Source organism: Chelonia mydas, chromosome 7 (genome assembly GCF_015237465.2).
Source record: "Chelonia mydas isolate rCheMyd1 chromosome 7, rCheMyd1.pri.v2, whole genome shotgun sequence".
Classification (NCBI taxonomy): Eukaryota; Metazoa; Chordata; order Testudines; family Cheloniidae; genus Chelonia; species Chelonia mydas.
This window is the reverse complement of record NC_057853.1, coordinates 50,963,626-50,982,420: the sequence shown is the minus strand read 5'-3', so window position 1 is coordinate 50,982,420 and position 18,795 is coordinate 50,963,626. Positions and strand designations below refer to the sequence as shown.

General features: G+C 46.1%; 1 protein-coding gene across 9 annotated transcripts in view; it reads right to left on the bottom strand.

The window, feature by feature from the left end:
- The window catches only part of FANCD2 (FA complementation group D2), a 191,760-nt gene that overhangs the window by 143,108 nt on the left and 29,857 nt on the right, over positions 1 to 18,795 (bottom strand). For 7 of the 9 annotated variants that reach the window (XR_006292126.1, XM_037903424.2, XM_043550844.1 and 4 more), the window contains 7 exons: positions 17,288 to 17,392; positions 13,004 to 13,104; positions 11,424 to 11,532; positions 9,968 to 10,003; positions 6,577 to 6,720; positions 5,326 to 5,460; positions 126 to 257 (listed from right to left, as the gene is read on the bottom strand). Coding sequence is in view for 8 of the 9 variants with exons in the window: in XM_037903424.2 (XP_037759352.1) it covers positions 126 to 257; positions 5,326 to 5,460; positions 6,577 to 6,720; positions 9,968 to 10,003; positions 11,424 to 11,532; positions 13,004 to 13,104; positions 17,288 to 17,392 (762 nt within the window). In the remaining variant the exon portion in view is untranslated. The remainder of the gene's footprint in view (positions 1 to 125; positions 258 to 5,325; positions 5,461 to 6,576; positions 6,721 to 9,967; positions 10,004 to 11,423; positions 11,533 to 13,003; positions 13,105 to 17,287; positions 17,393 to 18,795) is intronic. The other 2 variants (XM_037903425.2, XM_043550845.1) reach the window with 1 other exon arrangement.

Genomic DNA, 18,795 nt, shown 5'->3' with positions numbered 1-18,795 from the left:
CAACCTCTGGCCACGATGGGGTGCCCAGGAGGCAACCTACCCTGTTACAACACCCTGCTTTCCACACACTAACTCATCCTATAGACAAGCCCTAAGTGTGGACCATTCACAAGCAGATACACTACCTTCACAAAGGTGGCATAGCGAATCAATGAGGAGGTATGCAGAGTCACCAGGTCAGTGAGCACATCCAGAGAAATGTCCACTTCTACATCATTTCCACCACAAATGTGAGTCACCAATGCACTCACAACTTCCTGAAGGAAAAACCCCACAAGAAACCAACAGTGAAAAGCAAATAAAAAAATATTTGTTCTGTACCAGAAGACCCTTGGAACAACAACAAAGTATATGCTACACCATATAAGATGGCAACCAAATAACAGTCCACCGTAAATTAAAGGAAAGGGCTAGGGATCCATGAGCTTAGATGAGAATTCACCTCTTTTGCCTTGGGCTCAGTACAGCTTTAATATTGTGAATTATTCCATCCTTTGAGACTGCTTCCATAGCTATGCAGTTGTATATGGCGTGACACTGCACCCCATATTCTTTGCAGTGATATTATTATGATATGATTAGGACATAATTATAATGTATTTTATGCAAGATAAGTCATGTGAGGTGTCACTGCAAAGGTTATGATTTGCTAAACACGATTATCTTATTTGTATGCATGTATCATTTTTGTATCTGACGTGATTAATATTGACTATGTATCTGTATTTCAAATGTAGTTACACCTGGGTAACGCCCAGTAGAAAAAATGCTTTCAGTCTAGATAGTGGGTGGGGAAGGGCCTATTCAAAGCAATAGGCCATTAGGAAAAAACAGTAGGCCTTAGGAGAAGCTTATTTCCCACCTGGTGAGCCTTCCTCTAAAAGCTCCAAACAGCCTGTGTGTGATGGCTGCTATGACTCTACAAGGACATGTGATGAGACCACATGTCATCTTGGGATGTTAGTATTTTTCCACAGACTGCTCTGGGAACCAAACTTTGAGAACAAAGGGTTCCCACCATATGCAAAAGCTATATAAGAAGCGACATCATCTAGTGTTCTTCACTCCCCACACAAGAAGATTCCTGAAAACACCTGAAGAACAAATACTGAACTGCGGGAAGTGCTGGACGCAGGCTAAAGAGATTTTTAGCCTGTGAATGAAACAACTGGGGATTCCAAGCTGTAAAGCAAGTGCAGCTTGCCCCTTAAGAATCTGCAGCCTCCTTGTATCATCCCTTAGGGTGAGAATCTGCTATTCATATCGAATCTATTTAATGTATTAAGCTTAGTTTGTGTTTTTTTGTTTATTTTCTAGATAATCTGCTTTGATTTGTTTGCTATCACTTAAAATCTACCTTTTGTAGCTAGTAAACTTGTTTTTGCTTTATCTAAACCAGTGAGTTGGAGTGAAGTGTGTGGGAATCATAACTCAGGGGCAAAAGGCTGTTGCATAATACTTTCCAAATTGAGAGAGGGGGGTGAATTTTATGAGCTTACACTGTACAGTTCCGTGTGCCACGCAATACGGTATAATTTTGGGTTTATACTTCAAAGGAGGTGCACGCCCGAGGAGCTGGTAGTAGCTTTCCTATGCAGAGGCTGGTCAGAGAGCCTGCTTGTAACTGTGTGAGCCCCTACCTGTATGTATACTGGTGAAAGTGGAGGCTGGAGGGCTTTTCAGCTTGTTACAGCTGTACAGTGTGAGAGGGAGGCCAGGCTGGTGGGTCAGAGGGCTCAGTGGTACCCAGTTCCAGGTTGCATCGGGGGGGGGGGGGGGGGAACCCGTCACATATGATTCCCGTCTGCCATGGTCCTACTCATCCCTATCCAGATGCTCTATCTGTGTCCCAAGTGGCCCATCACAAGAATACTTGGTTGGCATGTCCTCTATAGAACAATTTTTATCTTCAAAGTACTATACAAGTAGTAACTAATTCATCCTCCTTAGTACTACCCACAGAGTTCAGTTCTTAGCCCTCTGATTTCATATCTGCTTTCTCTTTCGATCATCTTAACCTGTCCTTTGCAATACTCAACTGTACATTTCTTTTGACACCTGTATTTCTGCCAGTCTTGAACAAGAAAATCTGTAGCTTTGTCTCAGATTCATTCACATAAAGAAACGTTTCAAAACCAGAAAGTCATCTTGAAATTCAACTGCATCTCTTCTAATTCCCTTCTCAGTTCAGAGCACATCCAATGTCCCCAATCTTGCTCTTATCCTTGAGCCTGATTTCCAGTTTTCCAAAAGCCTTTGGCTCTGTGTGTAATTGTGTGTTTCCCTTCTGCATTCATGCTTGCACTGCTGTGTCTTCCTGATCCACACTCTTCCCAGGTCTCATCTTTCCAGATTCTGGTACATGCAGAATGCTGCTCCCTGCCTCATCAAGTGAAAGAAGATCACCTCCAATCTCACACAGCGTCACTGACTTCTCAGTCATTCCCAGAAGTAGTAGTAGTAGTAGTAGAAAAAGAAAAGAGAGAGAGCCTGGAGCACTGGGCCTGGCGCAAGATCTAAGGCCTGAACCAGAGGCTGTGAACCAAAGCCAGGCCATGGATTAAAGAAGTTCACTGCCCAGTACATGAACTTAGCAAAGTTGTTGCAAGTGTACTAGGCACTAAATATATTCCAGCTAGTACAGATACATCCCAATCTACTACAAGATAAGATGGTTTGACAAAATAATGAATAGGGATGTTTTGTCCGAGATATCAGGAACAAGGGGAGGTAATAAACAGATGTCATAAAACACATAAGGTGGTGTTTAAGTTGTTTATCCCAGTTGTTTGTCTCAGGCCTGGTCTACACTTGGGGGTTGGGGAGAGGGGGGGGAGATTGACCTAAGATAAGCAACTTCAGCTACGAGAATAGCGTAGCTGAAGTCGACATATCTTAGGTAGACTTACCTCACGTCCTCACGGCGCGGAGTTGACTGCTGCCACTCCCCCATCGACTCCGCTTCCGCCTCTCGCCGTGGTAGAGTACAGGAGTTGATGGCAGAGCAATCGGGGATCAATATATTGTGTCTACACTAGATGTGATAAATCGATCCCTGATCGATCGATCACTACCCGCCGATCCGGCAGGTAGTGTAGACGTACCCTCAGTCTATAAATGTCAGAATATCTCACCTTAACTCTTTGTGTGGCCTGGGGGACAGCAGAGATTCCTGCTACTGACTGAACTACTCCTTGCCTCTGGGCACTCATGTGTTAATGTACCTGTAGAGCCAGGGCACTAGGACTGTGCCTTGAGAGCAATAAACCTGGCCAAAGGCCTTTGTCACTGCACAGGGCCTGTGATCTCTATTTATGAGTAAAGGTCTGCTGAATTAGCAGGCTACCTTATCTGCTGTTAGTACTGATAATATTGGAGCTCCAAGGACAGAAGCACTGGGCAGACCGAATAGCAATGAGATTCCAGCCTTCAGCCCTTAACAATACAGTAACTCCTCACTTAAAGTCGTCCCAGTTAACGTTGTTTCATTGCTGATCAAATAGGGAACATGCTCGTTTAAAGTTGCGCAATGCTTCCTTATAACGTTTCTTGGCAGCTGCCTGCTTTGTCCACTGCTTGCAGGAAGAGCAGCCCATTGCAGCTAGCTGGTGGAGGCTTGGAACCAGGGTGGACCGGCAGCCCCCATATCAGCTGCCCGCTCCCCTAAGTTCCCTGTGCGGCAGCCGCCCAGCAGGCTATCAATTGCTGGCAGTTCACTTGTCCCTACCCCGACTGCCATGTGCTGCTCCTGCCCTCTGCCTTGGAGCTGCTCCCAGGAGCCTCCTGCTTGCTGTGCAGGGTGGGGAAGAGGGGGGCTAATGTCACGGTGTCCCCCCTCCCCCCTTGCTCTTGCTCCCCACTTATCCCTTCTCCACATAGAGCAGGGTGGGGACTCGACAGGGCTCCGGACAGAGAGAGCTTGCTGGTCACAGCTGCTGTCTCAACTTCCTGATAGACTTAAAAAGGCAATGTATTTAGAGTGATGTCAGCATACTTAAAGGGGCAATGCGCACCTCTCTCTCTCTCTCCCCCTGACACAGGGTGTGTGTCTCGGTCTCTGTCTGCCATGCTGTCTCCCCTCCCTCCATTCGTGCTGCCTTGTAGAGTGTGAGGCTACATTAACAACAATGTGTTAACCCTTGAGGGCTCAGCCGAGTGCTAGTTCATCATTGCTGTGTACGGTATTAAATTGTTTAAAACTTATACTGTGTGGATAGATAGATGTTTTTTGTCTGGTGAAAAAAATTTCCCTGGAACCTAACCCCCCCTATTTACACTAATTCTTATGGGGAAATTGGATTTGCTTAACATTGTTTTGCTTAAAGTTCCATTTTTCAGGAACATAACTACAATGTTAAGCGAGGAGTTACTGTACCAGATACAGTTCAAAATTGACTTTCTTGATTCACAAAGCCTTCATGGGTTTCCAGTTGCTTTCCTGGACTTTTTCTCTATCAGCTTCTCTGTCTGCTCACTCTACTTAATTTAGCGCTGGTCTCCTCCATGTTACTCCTTAAAGTCTGGCACTACTGCTGACAGTCATTTTCTTTCCAGCTCCTGCCACCGTAAACAGCTTCCTGACTCACCATCCCAGTTCATATAAACTGAAAGCCAGTAGGAGAACACTTCAATCTTCTTGGAAATTCTATAACAGATTTAAAAGTAGCTATACCTGAACAAAAAAACTTCAGAAACAGACTTCAAAGAGAAGCTGCAGAACTAAAATTCATTTGCAAATTTATCACCATTAATTTGGGCTTGAATAGGGACTGGGAGTGGTTGGCTCATTACAAAAGCAGTTTTGCCTCTCCTGGAATTGACACCTCCTCATCAATTATTGGGAGTGGACTACATCCACCCTGATCAACATGTCCCTGTCAACACTGGTTCTCCACTTGTGAGGTAAGTCCTTTCTCTTCATGTGTCAGTATATAATGCCTGCATCTGTAATTTTCACTCCATGCATCTGAAGAAGTGGTTTTTTACCCACGAAAGCTTATGCCCAAATAAATCTCTTAGTCTTTAAGGTGCCACCGGACTCCTTGTTGTTTTTGAAAGCATGGATGTTCTCCCCTACTCACAACTCAACTTGTTTCTCCATTTATTATTTAACTTTGTATCTACATTATTGAGTTTTTATAACATTTTCAGAAGCAGTTTGAGTGAAAGATATTGTACAAAACAACGTGGAAATATCTGTAACTCCTATGTAGAGGATTCATTGATCTCCAGGTTTTTTTGACGTTCTTACTTTGGTCTGCAGTCCTGTCAGAATTCATGTTTAACAGAGTAAAAGTATATGCTATTATATATTTCAAAATATACCTGCTGACAGTAAGAGTCAAAGGCTGAAAATGCTTGCTTGTACATGCAGCTGCCAAAGGAGACGACACATGGATCAGCAGAGTGCAGAAAGGTCTGAGCCAGTGACAGGATTGATGGGAAGAAGTCTTTGATAACCTGAAAGACAAACATCATGACAGAGACATAAGATTCCCATCATTACTATTTGCTTTCAAAGCTTCCATCCCTCATTTTATGAGTTCCAACTTGAGGAGCACTGCTCTTTATTCTCAAGATCCGTAGTTAGTTTAGCAGGTGATTCCCTGACCTCTGACTCTTCCACCTCACTAGATACAGGCTGACGCCATAACAGATTCCCACTTAGATTTGTGCTCTCTATAGGCCTGTTTTGCTTTCAAAACAACGAAAACTTATCCACACAAAAGCTTTTTTTCAGCAACAGAGTACAGCTGCACTCTTGGGGGAGGGATATCTCAGTGGTTTGAGCATTGGCCTGTTAAACCCAGGGTTGTGACTTCAATCCCTGAGGGGGCCATTTAGGGGTCATGGGGAAAAATTGGGGATTGGTCATGCTCTGAGCAGGGGGTTGGACTAGATGACCTCCCAAGGTCCCTTCAAACCCTGATATTCTATGATTTTGTGATGCAAACTCTTCATGCAGACATGATGCACCAGTGTAAAATGGGACTTGAACTGCGCGACTCATGCAAGTCAGTTTACAACAGTATATACTCAGATTTACACTCGTGCAGCTAAACTAGTAACTAAAAACCCCCAGGGCAGACAAATGCTCAGTCTTCATGCCCTACTTTAAGCTGTAGACAGGCACTGTCTGTCCGCATTCATGGTCCCCTCTCCTTGTAACTACAGGCACTCAAGTCAGACACACGTACATGTCTAAATGCAGACCATTTTATACTTGCAAGAAGGTATGGGTTTAAAAATGTAAAGTCTAAGAAAAATGTGAGGCAGAACAGCATGTCAGGCCTTGGAGGAGGGGGTCACTTGTGGTGGGGAGACAGAGGGCAAAAGGGCTTCCTAAGATCTGCAGAACCAGAAGCCTACCCTATGCTGCAGGGAAGAGGAGGGCAGTTCTTCTCCAGCAAATTTTGGGAAGTCACAGGAAGGTCGACAAGGCCCACGAGACAAGCTCTGCAAGTGGGTCTTTGTGATTCAGCTCTTTACTGGGTTAGAAACAATCTGCCACATCCCAGGAGGTGGAAAGGGGCATGCTCCCAGTGTGCAGAATCTTAAAGTAGCCGCAGTACTCACCAGCGAGTGATTTCGGAAGGCGCTCTGTAGCAGCTGCTCTGGCACACAGCCCAGTGGAATCTTGTTCCTCAGCACTCTCTCAATTTGCTTCCTGCTCTTGGTGTTTGTAGTATGGATTAGCAGCAGAACGATCAGGTCCAGAACCTTTCACAGAGAAAATAATCACTAATCATATATCCATTATGCAGTGGAACAGAAAATTTCTTACCGATATTTCCTTTCTGCTAGCAGTGTGTCCCACAGTTCTCGGCTGCTCTCCTCTCTCTGCAGCTCATGGGAGGCAGATCAGCATTTTGGTGCCACACAATCAGGCCCTGCTCCTTCTTCTCCCCCTTGGTGCCAAATGAGTTAGTCCCGAGCTCTAATAGTTGCATAATATTGTTAACAAATATTCCAGAGATAATGAAATAACTATGTACGTTAGATCAAGGAATGCTTTTAAGTCGTAGACAGGCACTGTCTTATTGTAATGATTCCACTTAACGTCTTATCTTTGACTCATGAACCATTCAGGGTGGGTAGAATTGTGGGAGACCCTGCTAGCAGAAAGGAAATTATCATTAAGAAATCTTCCATTCTGCAGCCCTGCATCTCCCACGATTCTGGATGTTTGGGAAGTAACAAGCAGTGAACAGATGTAGGGAGGGTTATGAAACAAAACTTCAAGAGGAAAGAAGTACCTGCCTTTTTGTGAGCTTTCTCGAAAGCCTGCAGCACCATCCTGACAAAAGAGGCGTCTGCAGAAGACAGAAGGTCCACGCTGTAGTGCTTAACAAAGATGTTAGCTGTAGACCAAGTGGCCACTTTGCAAATTTCTGAACTGAACCCACTTGCTCATTCCACCCATGAGGTTGCTAAGGATCTCGTGGAGTGTACCTTAATCCCTTCTGGGACAGGAACCTCTAATGATTTATAGGCTTCCACAATACATAGTCTAATCCATCTATCAATGAAGGAATTGGAAGCTCTGAGTCCCTGGCATTTTGGGTGGAAGGACACAAATAGAGAGCCCAATTCTGTGGATTCTGTATGTTTGAGAGAGATTTTCAATGCTCTTCCAACATCTAAGGTGCACCACGTCTTTTCAGTTGGATTATAACAGAGTAGCTTGCCCATTAAATGAAACCAAACTGAGATCTCCTGTTCCAGTCCAGGAGCCCCCAGTGGGGCCAATTAAGAGGGCAGCACCTGGAGGCTATAAGAGGCCTGGTGAGAAAGAGACCTGGTGAAGCAAGGCAGACTGGTTCAGTCAGGAAGAGCAGAAGAGGAGAGCTGCCAGAGAGGGAAGGTGGTTCCTGGGAGAGGGCTGAAGGCAGGAGAGCAGCAAGAGGGGTTTGCTGGCTGGTGTCCCCAAGCCAAAGAGGAGAGGGCCAGAGAGCAGAAGGAGCAGAGGGAGATACCTGCTGGCTCTAAGCTAGAGAGCTGGAGTCAAGGGCCAGAGAGGAGTGAAGAGAGGGAAAGAAGGGGAGTGCATACATTTCCTCACCAAAAAGCTGGTCCTTGGAGGAGTCATGAGAGGGCCAGGGAGAATGAGGGATGCTCCCAGCAGAGAGTCTGGGAAAAGCAGGGTGGAACCCCAGAAGTAAGAGCTGGGGTGACCGTCCTGGCAGAGGGGCAGAGGAGGACTGACGAGTCCAGTGACAACAAAGCTGGGTTTTAAAATCTACATGCACTGGGGTGACATGGACTGTGTTTCAGGACTTTTGAGTTATGGATTTTTGCACTTCGTTTTGTTAATAAACTATGGTTAGGGACTACATGATAAGCTCATAGAGTGAGGTGAGGGGCCATTTGCTAAGCTGCCCTGAGGGAACGAGGAGGCATCCTGGAGGAGGCTACTCGTTCATATGGATGTTGCGGTTTTAGACAGAACAAAGGAAGCACAGCCTCTTGGGAAATGTGGAAGGAGGAATTTACCTTAACAAGAAAGGATGCTGGTGTCCCGAGCCCCACCCTGACCTCATGGAATACCCAGTAAGACTCATGTATGGATAAGGCTGCCAGCTCCGACACTCCCTCCTCGCGGACGTGACAGCTACTAAGAACAAGTCTTAATGGATAAATGAAAGGCCGACTGTGTGCCTCTGTGTGTGCGCATGTGTCTCTCTCTCTCTGTCACAAAATCACACTCTCTGTCTTTCACAGTCACCTCCCAACACATACTTGAATTATTGTTGTTATTGTTACTTCTTGATTCTTCCTGCAATGCACATATATTCTCTGTAATTTTATTCTTTCAAAGTGCTGTTATTTGAGTTTTTTGACTGGTCTATGCATTTCATCGTTTTCATTTCTCTCTTACACTTAAATTTAAAATGCCTAACCTGTCCTGGCTGAAGTAATTATTCCTATGGTAAATTTTTTAAAATATATATTATATCTAGGTTTTTTGTTTCTACTTCCTGGTGGAGCACATCCACACATTTCCTCGATAATTTGGTGCACATAACAAAATTCATTCCGCACACGGATAGAAAAAATTAGCGGGAACATTGGTAGGAACTCCACTTGCCTCTCCGACTCATAGCCCCCGGACCTAACAAAATTAGGGACAGAAGTCTGGGTGCAGGCTGGGCACAACTCATCGTCTGCCGAGCCTGGGAAGGCTGCCTCACAAATCAAGCACTGCTTGGATTTGACTCAGTGCTCTCTTTGCTGCTTGGCCGTGCCTGTAAGGGGCAGAGGAGCCAGTGGGGAAACTTTGCAGCGAAGGCTCAGGGAGGGAGAACCCTGCTCCTCACTGCCCAAAGAACAAGGCAGAAATGTTAAAATAGAAGGAGTAAGGGCAGGAGCAAAAGGAACAGCCACTGTCGGCTGCCACAGAGACAGAGAATCTGGCAGCAAGTGGGGACACGGGGGGGAGGGGGCGTGACCAGAGCGTGTGGCGCCAAAATGCTCATCCACGTCTGTGTGCTGCAGAGAGTCAAGAGCAGCTGAGATGTCCAGAATTGGGGGAAGATGCTGGGCTGCAGAACACAAAGGAAAATAAAGACTAAAAAGAACCGTCCATTTTTTATCAGATCTACAGAGAAAGTTCGGGGCTCAACAAGTCACTTAACTGACTGGTCAGACTCTAGTACCACAGGTCGAGGAGGGAGGTGGATTCAGAGGAACCGTCTCTCACATGACTTTCAGACTGGGCTGGATGCATTTGTTATTAAGAATGTTCAGGTGTAAATACAATTCAGAGCAAACCCAGTTAAAAACATGGAGAGAACAAATGCATGGAGACCCACAAGATCTCTTGATCAATGGCAGTTCCTGATCTCCATAGCAAAACCTCCAATCCTGTTGCTGTGGAGGAAGCAAGTGCCCTTGCTAGTGTGTGTCCAAGACAGAAGCTCATAACACAGAACAGCTACAGCACAGGAAGAGTCAAGAGAGGCATTACCTTATGGTCAGACAGAGAAACAGTGTTCTCAATAGCCTAAGGAGGAAAGAAATAAACAAACAGTTACAATATTGTTCTTCTTAACTTCTGAGGATAGGACAAGAAGCAATAGGCTTCAATTGCAGCAAGGGAGGTTTAGGTTGGACATTAGGAAAAACTTCCTAACTATCACGGTGGTTAAGCACTGGAATAAATTGCCTAGGGAGGTTGTGGAATCTCCACCATTGGAGTTTTTTAAGAGCAAGTTAGACAAACACCTGTCAGGGATGGTCTAGATAATACCTAGTCCTGCCATGAGTGCAGGAGACTGGACTAGATGACCTCTTGAGGTCCCTTCCTGTCCTATGATTCTACGAATAGTGTACAGTAATAACGGACTTCAAAACCCACACATCCTATACACTGGAAATGACCAGAGTGGCCAGGCAGATACCAAAAGAAATATTGTCAGTTTCTCTTCTCTGCAAACCCATCAATCCAGGATCCTGGATTGCATTAAATACTGCAGAGTCTGGAGGCAGTTCCTAGAGCTCTCATTAAAAGGTAGCTCCCCCTCCCTCATCTCCCCGTATGAAATTTTTCCAGAACAACAACAATGTCTTCATTGAGGAACAGAACAATTCCCTTAAAAAAATAAAATAAAATTCTAGCCACCATGCCAGGTAAAATTTGCAGCACAGTATATTTTCCTCAAATTTCTTCAGTGATTCCTCAGTTTTTCCCTCATTCTTGCACAGATCCTGAGGAGCATCTCCACTTGCATCTGAACACCTTACATCACAGGATGCCTGACTTCATTCAGTTATCCTTTTAAGATCTGCTCTTTCCCTCCACTCCTACATCCTCCCACATGAATAAATGTGCAAATTTACAGTTTGACTGAGGATACTCTTAAACAACTTCAGCCTTTGAAAAAGGAACTGAAATCCTGAATAATAAACTAAGAATTGGGAACAACAAACCAAGTCCAGCCTCATAGTTTATACCCCAGCCCATCATTAAAAATTTAACTTTAAGCCCTCTACAGGAGCAGTCCCTTCTGGACATTTCAATACCAAATTACAAACATCAATTACCAAGCTAATCCTTATGAAGAACAGCATTATCATTACCCCCACTTCACAGATAAGGAGACTGAGGCCCAGATAAGCTATAGCACAAATTTACAAAAAAGTGCTCATTTTAAAATACACTCTTGGGCTTCACCTGTGCCTCAGGTCCTCGCTTTATAGAATGAGGCTGGTACTGCTTACCCACAGTCTTGAGAGCACTTTGAGATTTGCAGCTGAAAAGTGCAAAGCATCAATACCACAGAAAAAGGATAGTATCAGTACTTTCAGGGATAAAAGTGTAACACTAGATAGTTTTGTGAAACTATATTTGCAAGTGAGGAAATCTACAGTTAATGTTCTAATTACATTACAAATCAGAGAAACCCTGGAGAGCACAATCTGACCTTAATCCAAGCTTCAGAAATGCCTTTCTGAAATCTCACAGCCAACTTTATCACATCAAAGAGGAGCTTGACACAGTTCTGGCTGCTGCTCACTTGGCTTGTGGAGGAACTGCAAACAACCAGAGAGGAACAGAATTGCTCATCTGTTACATGAGTCTTGTCATAACAGGTACAGGTCAACTCAGCACTCAGAGGAGCAGCTGCAGCACCACCTGCTAGAAGGGAGGCGATGGCAGGGATGGAGTGAAAGCAATGCTGTCTGGAATCACAATAAAGGCAGGACAGGTAGGAAGAGATGCGTGCAGCAGCAGCAGTGCCAGCCAGGGACCATGTGGTGGCAGAGGGACAGGGATGAGGTGGCAGTGAATCATAGAATATTAGGGTTGGAAGAGACCTCAGGTCATCTAGTCCAAGAGCCTCAAACTCACGGTCCATCTGTGGCCCATGAACCTCCCCAATGTGGCCCGTGGGGCTCCAGCAGTTTTGGGGCCGGGGCTCTCCCTTGGCCCCACCTGCCGCCCCGGGTGCTCCCCCACTCAGGCAATTTACAATGGCCCGGGGCCCGGCAGCACAGCGGAGCTGAATGGCGTCTGCCTGTTCGCTCCACATGTCTGCCGGCCCCTCCCTGTGGCCCTGAGACGGGGCTGTGCCTCCGCGTGCTGCCCCCCACCCCAAGCACCCCTGCGGCCAATGGGAAGCTGCAGGGGCAGTGCCTGGGGGCAGCAGCACGCGGAGGCCCCCTGGCCCGCCCCACCTTGGAGCCCCAGGTAAGCGCCGCACCCCCAACCCCCTCCCAGAGCCTGCAGCCCCACCCCATCCCCCCACACCCCCTCCCCCAACACCCTCTCCCGCCGCGCTCCTCCCTCCCAGAGCCTGCAACCCCACCGCCTGCACCCAGCACCCAAACTCCATCCCAGAGTCTGCACCTCAGACCCCCTCCCCCACCCAAACTCCCTCCCAGAGCCTGCACCCCAATCCCCTACCCCAGACCTCCTCCCCCACCCAAACTCCCTCCCAGAGCCTTAGCAGGTGGGGGGGGCGGAGTTTTTTGGGGGGGCAGGTTCTGGGCAACATGAGTAACATTATTGGCCTGCTGGGAGGATTTGAGGACTGGCACTGGCCCTAAGGTAAATTGAGTTTGAGACCCCTGATCTAGTCTAATCCCCTGCTCAAAGCAGGACCAACACCAACTAAATCATCCCAGCCAAGGCTAGTCCTGGGTGCAAATGCCAGCCAGGGTAATGGGGAATGAAATCAGAGCAGCACAAGCCAGAATGGATGTGCCAGAACAACTGCAAGGGTGTGGTGCTGGCTGGAAGAGACGCTGCAGTGGGACAGTGGAGGGTGCCTTCTGGACAGGATAGGGAGCAGACACAGGGATGGGGTTGTAGTGATGCTGGCTGGAAGGGACACTTGGCTAAAGCACTGAGGATGCCAGCAGAGATAGCAACCTGGCCAAATGATGCTAATGTATGTAACTAAACCCAACTGAGAAGCCTCAGAAATTAGAATCAAAGTCCTTTTGTCCCATCGTTCCCATGCAGAAACCAAGCAGAATCATGCAGATACAATGCAAATACCTCGTTTGTGGCTGGCTTTTGAGCTTGCTCTGGGAAGACAGTATCTGCAGAGGTAAAATACATGACGACAGATCCAAGTTCTTGCGAAGGGCAGAAATCACCTGCAGAGTACAGTCATTTATAACAGACAGGCACATTTGTTAGAGCATTTGTCATATCAATGGATAGATTTGAGGGATAGAGAAAGGTGAAAGAAAAGTAAAGACAACTATGTAGAATCCTCAGAGACAATATTACAGACCATAACGAGGTACACTGATTGTGACACTGCACCCCATATTAATCATTGTGGTATGATTATGACATAATTATATGATGCATTTTCTACAAGATGTGTCACGTGGGGTGTCTTTGGAAAAGTTATAATTTGCTGAATATGATTATCCTATTTGTATGCATATATCATTTTTGTATCTGGAGTTATGAATATTGACTATGTATCTGTATTTCACATGTGGTTATACCTGGGTGACATCCACTAGGCAAGATGCTTCCAGTTTAGACAGCTGATTGTGAAGGGCCTATTCAAGGTAATGGGCCATTAAGGGAAACATTAGGCCTTAGAAGAAGCTTAGCCCCCACCTGGTGAGCCTTCCTGGGAAGGCTTCAGACAGCCTATGAATAACGGCTGCTATGGCTCAGCAAGGCGATGCAAGGTCATGTGACCAGACCACGTGACACTAAATTCCTGAATTTTTCCACAAACTGGGCTCGGAACTTAGCTTGAAATAAAGGGTTCCCACCATGTGGAAAGAATATATAAGGTGAGGAGTGACATCATGATTTGTCTTCACTCCCCCACAACTCAACTCCTGAAAGAAACTCTGGAAAACAAGGTTTCAGAGTAGCAGCCGTGTTAGACTGTATTCGCAAAAAGAAAAGGAGTACTACTGGCACCATAGACACTAACCAATTTATTTGAGCATAAGCTTTTGTGAGCTACAGCTCACTTCATCGGATGCATTCAGTGGAAAATACAGTGAGGAGATTTATATACACACAGAACATGAAAAAATGGGTGTTATCATACACACTGTAAGGAGACAGTCAGGAACAGTATCCCCAATAATGTCACGGCAAACCTGGTGGCTGAACCTTGTGACTTTGTCCTCACCCATAACTATTTCACATTTGAGGACAATGTATACCTTCAAATCAGCGGCACTGCTATGGGTACCGCATAGCCCCACAGTATGCCAACATTTTTATGGCTGACTTAGAACAACGCTTCCTCAGCTCTCGTCCCCTAATGCCCCTACTCTACTTGCGCTACATTGATGACATCTTCATCATCTGGACCCATGGAAAAGAAGCCCTTGAGGAATTCCACCATGATTTCAACAATTTCCATCCCACCATCAACCTCAGCCTGGACCAGTCCACACAAGAGATCCACTTCCTGGACACTACGGTGCTAATAAGCAATGGTCACATAAACACCACCCTATACCGGAAACCTACTGACCGCTATTCCTACCTACATGCCTCCACACCAGACCACACCACATGATCCATCGTCTACAGCCAAGCTCTACGATACAACTGTATTTGCTCCAACCCCTCAGACAGAGACAAACACCTACAAGATCTCTATCAAGCTTTCTCAGAACTACAATACCCACCTGCTGAAGTGAAGAAACAAATTGACGGAGCCAGAAGAGTACCCAGAAGTCACCTACTACAGGACAGGCCCAACAAAGATAATAACAGAACGCCAGAAGCCATCACCTTCAGCCCCCAACTAAAACCTCTCCAACGCATCATCAAGGATCTATAGCCTATCCTGAAGGACGACCCATCACTCTCACAGATCTTGGGAGACAGGCCAGTCCTTGCCTACAGACAGCCCCCCAACCTGAAGCAAATACTCACCAGCAACCACACACCACACAACAGAACCACTAACCCAGGAACCTACCCTTGAAACAAAGCCCGTTGCCAACTGTGTCCACATATCTATTCCGGGGATACCATCATAGGGCCTAATCACATCAGGCACACTATCAGAGACTCGATCACCTGCACATCTACCAATGTGATATATGCCATCATGTGCCAGCAATGCCCCTCTGCCATGTACATTGGTCAAACTGGACAGTCTCTACATAAAAGAATAAATGGATACAAATCAGATGTTAAGAATTATAACATTCATAAACCAGTCGGAGAACACTTCAATCTCTCTGGTCACTCAATTTCAGACCTAAAGGTCGCAATATTACAACAAAAAGACTTCAAAAACAGACTCCAACGAGAGACTGCTGAATTAATTTGCAAACTGGATACAATTAACTTAGGCTTGAATAGAGACTGGGAGTGGATGTGTCATTACACAAAGTAAAACTATTTCCCCATGCTTATCCCCCCCCGCCCCCGCTCCTCAGACGTTCCTGTTAACTGCTGGAAATGGCCCACTTTGATTATCACTACAAAAGGTTTTCTCCCGCCCTCCCCCCCCCCCGGCTCTCCTGCTGATAATAGCTCATCTTAAGTGATCACTCTCCTTATAGTGTGTATGATAACACCCATTTTTTCATGTTCTGTGTGTATATAAATCTCCTCACTGTATTTTCCACTGAATGCATCCGATGAAGTGAGCTGTAGCTCACAAAAGCTTATGCTCAAATAAATTGGTTAGTCTCTAAGGTGCCACTAGTACTCCTTTTCTTTCTGGAAAACAAAGGATTTGGAATTGGGGAGGAGAACCCAAGCTGCAAGGCAGATGCAGCTTGTGCCTTAAGAATCTGCAAGCCTGCTTTTATCATCAGTCAGGGTGAGAAATTGCTAATTCAAACCCCATCTATCTAGTATATTAGGCTTAGCTTGCATTTTTTTTTATTTGCTAGTTAATCTGCTTTGATCTGTTTGCTAAAATCTATCTTTCTGTAGTTCATAAATTTGGTTTATGATTTATCTTAACCAATGCATTTTGAGTGAAGTATATGGGAAAATCTCTGCTTGGTAAACAAAGGCTGTTGGATATCTTTCCCACATTGAGGGGGGAACGAATTAATTAATAACCTTGCATGGTACAGATCCTGTGCAGAGCAAGACAGTGTAATTCTGTGTTTATGCTCCAGTAGGGGTGCAAGGCTGGGGAGCTGGGAAGTTGGCTGTTGCCCTCTGTTTGTCCATGAGTGGCTTAGGTAAAGCACTAAGGTAACTCAGTTGGGTGTGTGGTGCCACCTGATGTCATGTTGGGTGTAACAGGGCCTGGAGAGGCTGGCTGAGTCACCAGCAGAGCAGTGTGAGAGAGGCCATCCCAGCTGAATTGTTAGGGAGCACAGCAGTTCCAGCGGCTCCCAGACTGCACCCCAGGAATGACAATCCCTCACACTGGTCCTCTGAGGAAAAGAGGAATTGGGGGAGTGAGAGGGAATAGGGCTCAGGTTACCCCGTTCCAAACAGCCTCAACCAAATGATGATCCTGGGGACAGCAGGGGTAGACATGGGGGAAATGGCCCCAGGGAGAAGAGATGACTGTTTCTTTAAGGGCCCAGAGCCAATAGCCTTGCAGTGTAGGGTGGGGCAAGGCTCCCCTCCCAATCAATCATCTAACCAATTGAGACAAAAACCACTGGGGGTGGGAGGGTGGGAGGAAGAGGGGGAGATAGCACAAAAAGTTCACGTTCTCACCGTGAAACGGAAAAATAGAGAGGAACTGTTTGCCAGGGACCATCAGCCCCAGGAGGGAAAGGGGTGATCCACAGTCCCTTTCCAAGGCTGTGGAAGAGGGATGGGAAACAACCCTCCTGAACAGCACTGGGAGGGTTGCTATCAAGGTTTTGTGTTTGAGGTAATTTTATTTTGAAAGACTTTTGCAGCCAGCCTAGCTGAAGCTGGACCAGGGAAATTTAAAGGGCCTGCTGCAAAAGAGACAGAAAGAGAGGCGCAGGATGGTAAGTCCACCACACATGAATTTTGTGGAAAGGCCCTTTAAAGAAAATTCCTGTCACTTTCTGCAAAACATATTTTAAAAAACAAATGATAACAAAGGGGCTTGAAAAATACCCAGAGCACAGGAGGGGCTCTCAATCCTCACACTTCAGGGCATAAGTGAATCAACAATGGGGGTCAGGAATAAATTCCTTATGGGGTTTAGTACTTAGCAGTATGGAGTATTATTAGAGTATTTCAACTTCTCCTGAAGAATCAGGCACTGATCTCTGCCAAGCTGGACACTGGACTACATTGCCCACAGGTTTATACCAGCATGGCCATTCCTGTGTTCCTAAAGAATACTCATTTGTACGTCTCCTGTCTGTGACAGAGTAAATACTGTACCTGTACTGCATCCACAGCTTTGATGTTATGTAGAATGAATTTGATTACTACAGGCAAATCTTCCAATTTTACAGCAGGCACAATGATCATAGCAGACTGCCGCACCTAAAGGGAAGAGCAATATTGTGTCATCTGTAAGACTGGGGTGCCAGGGAAATGTAAAGTTTATTATAGACCACTAGCACCCCTTTCGGGCCATGTAAATAATAAAATAATCTTTAATACACTCAAACAAACAACCGGCATTGTGCTCAGAAGCAACCTGAACATGAGAATTGTACCATTTCAGCACGTACATAGGCTCCGGCTGGGAGAAGCCTTTGTATCTCACCTCCATTCTACATTTTCACTCTGCTGTACAGTTATCTTGCAGGTGTTGCCATGACAATGAGGTGACACCTCATAATAATGACTGCCAGTCAGCAGTCATGACTGATGCTATATTAGCAGGGATTCACTCTGAGAGAGGGTTGCAGAATGGTGCCACTTGTGTCTTCTTCAGCAGCATTCAGTATTAATAAAAGACAAAACAAAAACACAGAGACTAAGCCCAGTGCCGAGTCACTGAATCTCCCTCAGCTAATACACAGGAAGAATGGCTGCTCTTTCCCATTTCAAAGCTCTTCCTCCAAGCCACTTTCCAAGAAATCATGATCCACAGTGGGGTCCCTTTAAACGGCCAAAGTCAGACAAGCAGCAGATGTCATCAATATAGATATAAACTGTCCTCTCTGGCTCCTTTGCCTCCATGTGCAGCAGCATTTCTGAAAGGCAGCCCACAAGCCTGTTTACAGACCATGAGCTGGTGCCCCAGTGCATTAGTGCCACCCTTTGGTTAGACAGGGCGTTGCGCAGTCTTGTCAGATCGACAGGGCAGTCAGTCTGCCCTTCTTGTCTGGGTCTTTATAGTCCTTCTGGAGGCAAGGACATTAATTTCTGTCCCACTGGGGTGTATGGGCTTCCCCTTATGGTTGGCAGCGGTTATCTGGTCCTTTCCTCAAGGGGCCTGGAACCCCCTTTGGCTTTTAAGTCTCTGTTAAGAGGTTGGTAGGGGAACTCAGGCACACCCAATCCACTAGATTCCAGGACCCTTAACTCAGGCAGGCAGAATCAGTCCTTAACAATTTTCCTACAATACTCTGAGCTCCTTCCTACTTCCATTGGCTCCGTAGGCTTCTGCGGCCCGTGGCACTGGTCGTCCATTCTTTGAGCTGTTGTCACTCTGGGGAGGCTTCTCGCCAGCTTGTTGGCAGGACCCTCTTTCTCTGACCTGCTTGCTCCTCTGACAGCCACCCCACCCCTCTGCTTCTCAGCTCTTTTTCTCCCGCAGCGGCTGTGAGGATCAGTGCTGATTGGCAGTTCTTGCTTTAATTTCTTGGTTACCAGGCCAGCATGAGTTCTATACACCCAATGACACAGACCTTTCTCTCTTTTTACCTTGAGATGCACAGTGGAATTTCCATAATGGGGAAAGGTGACCAGTGGTTCTGAACCGAGACTGGAGTTAT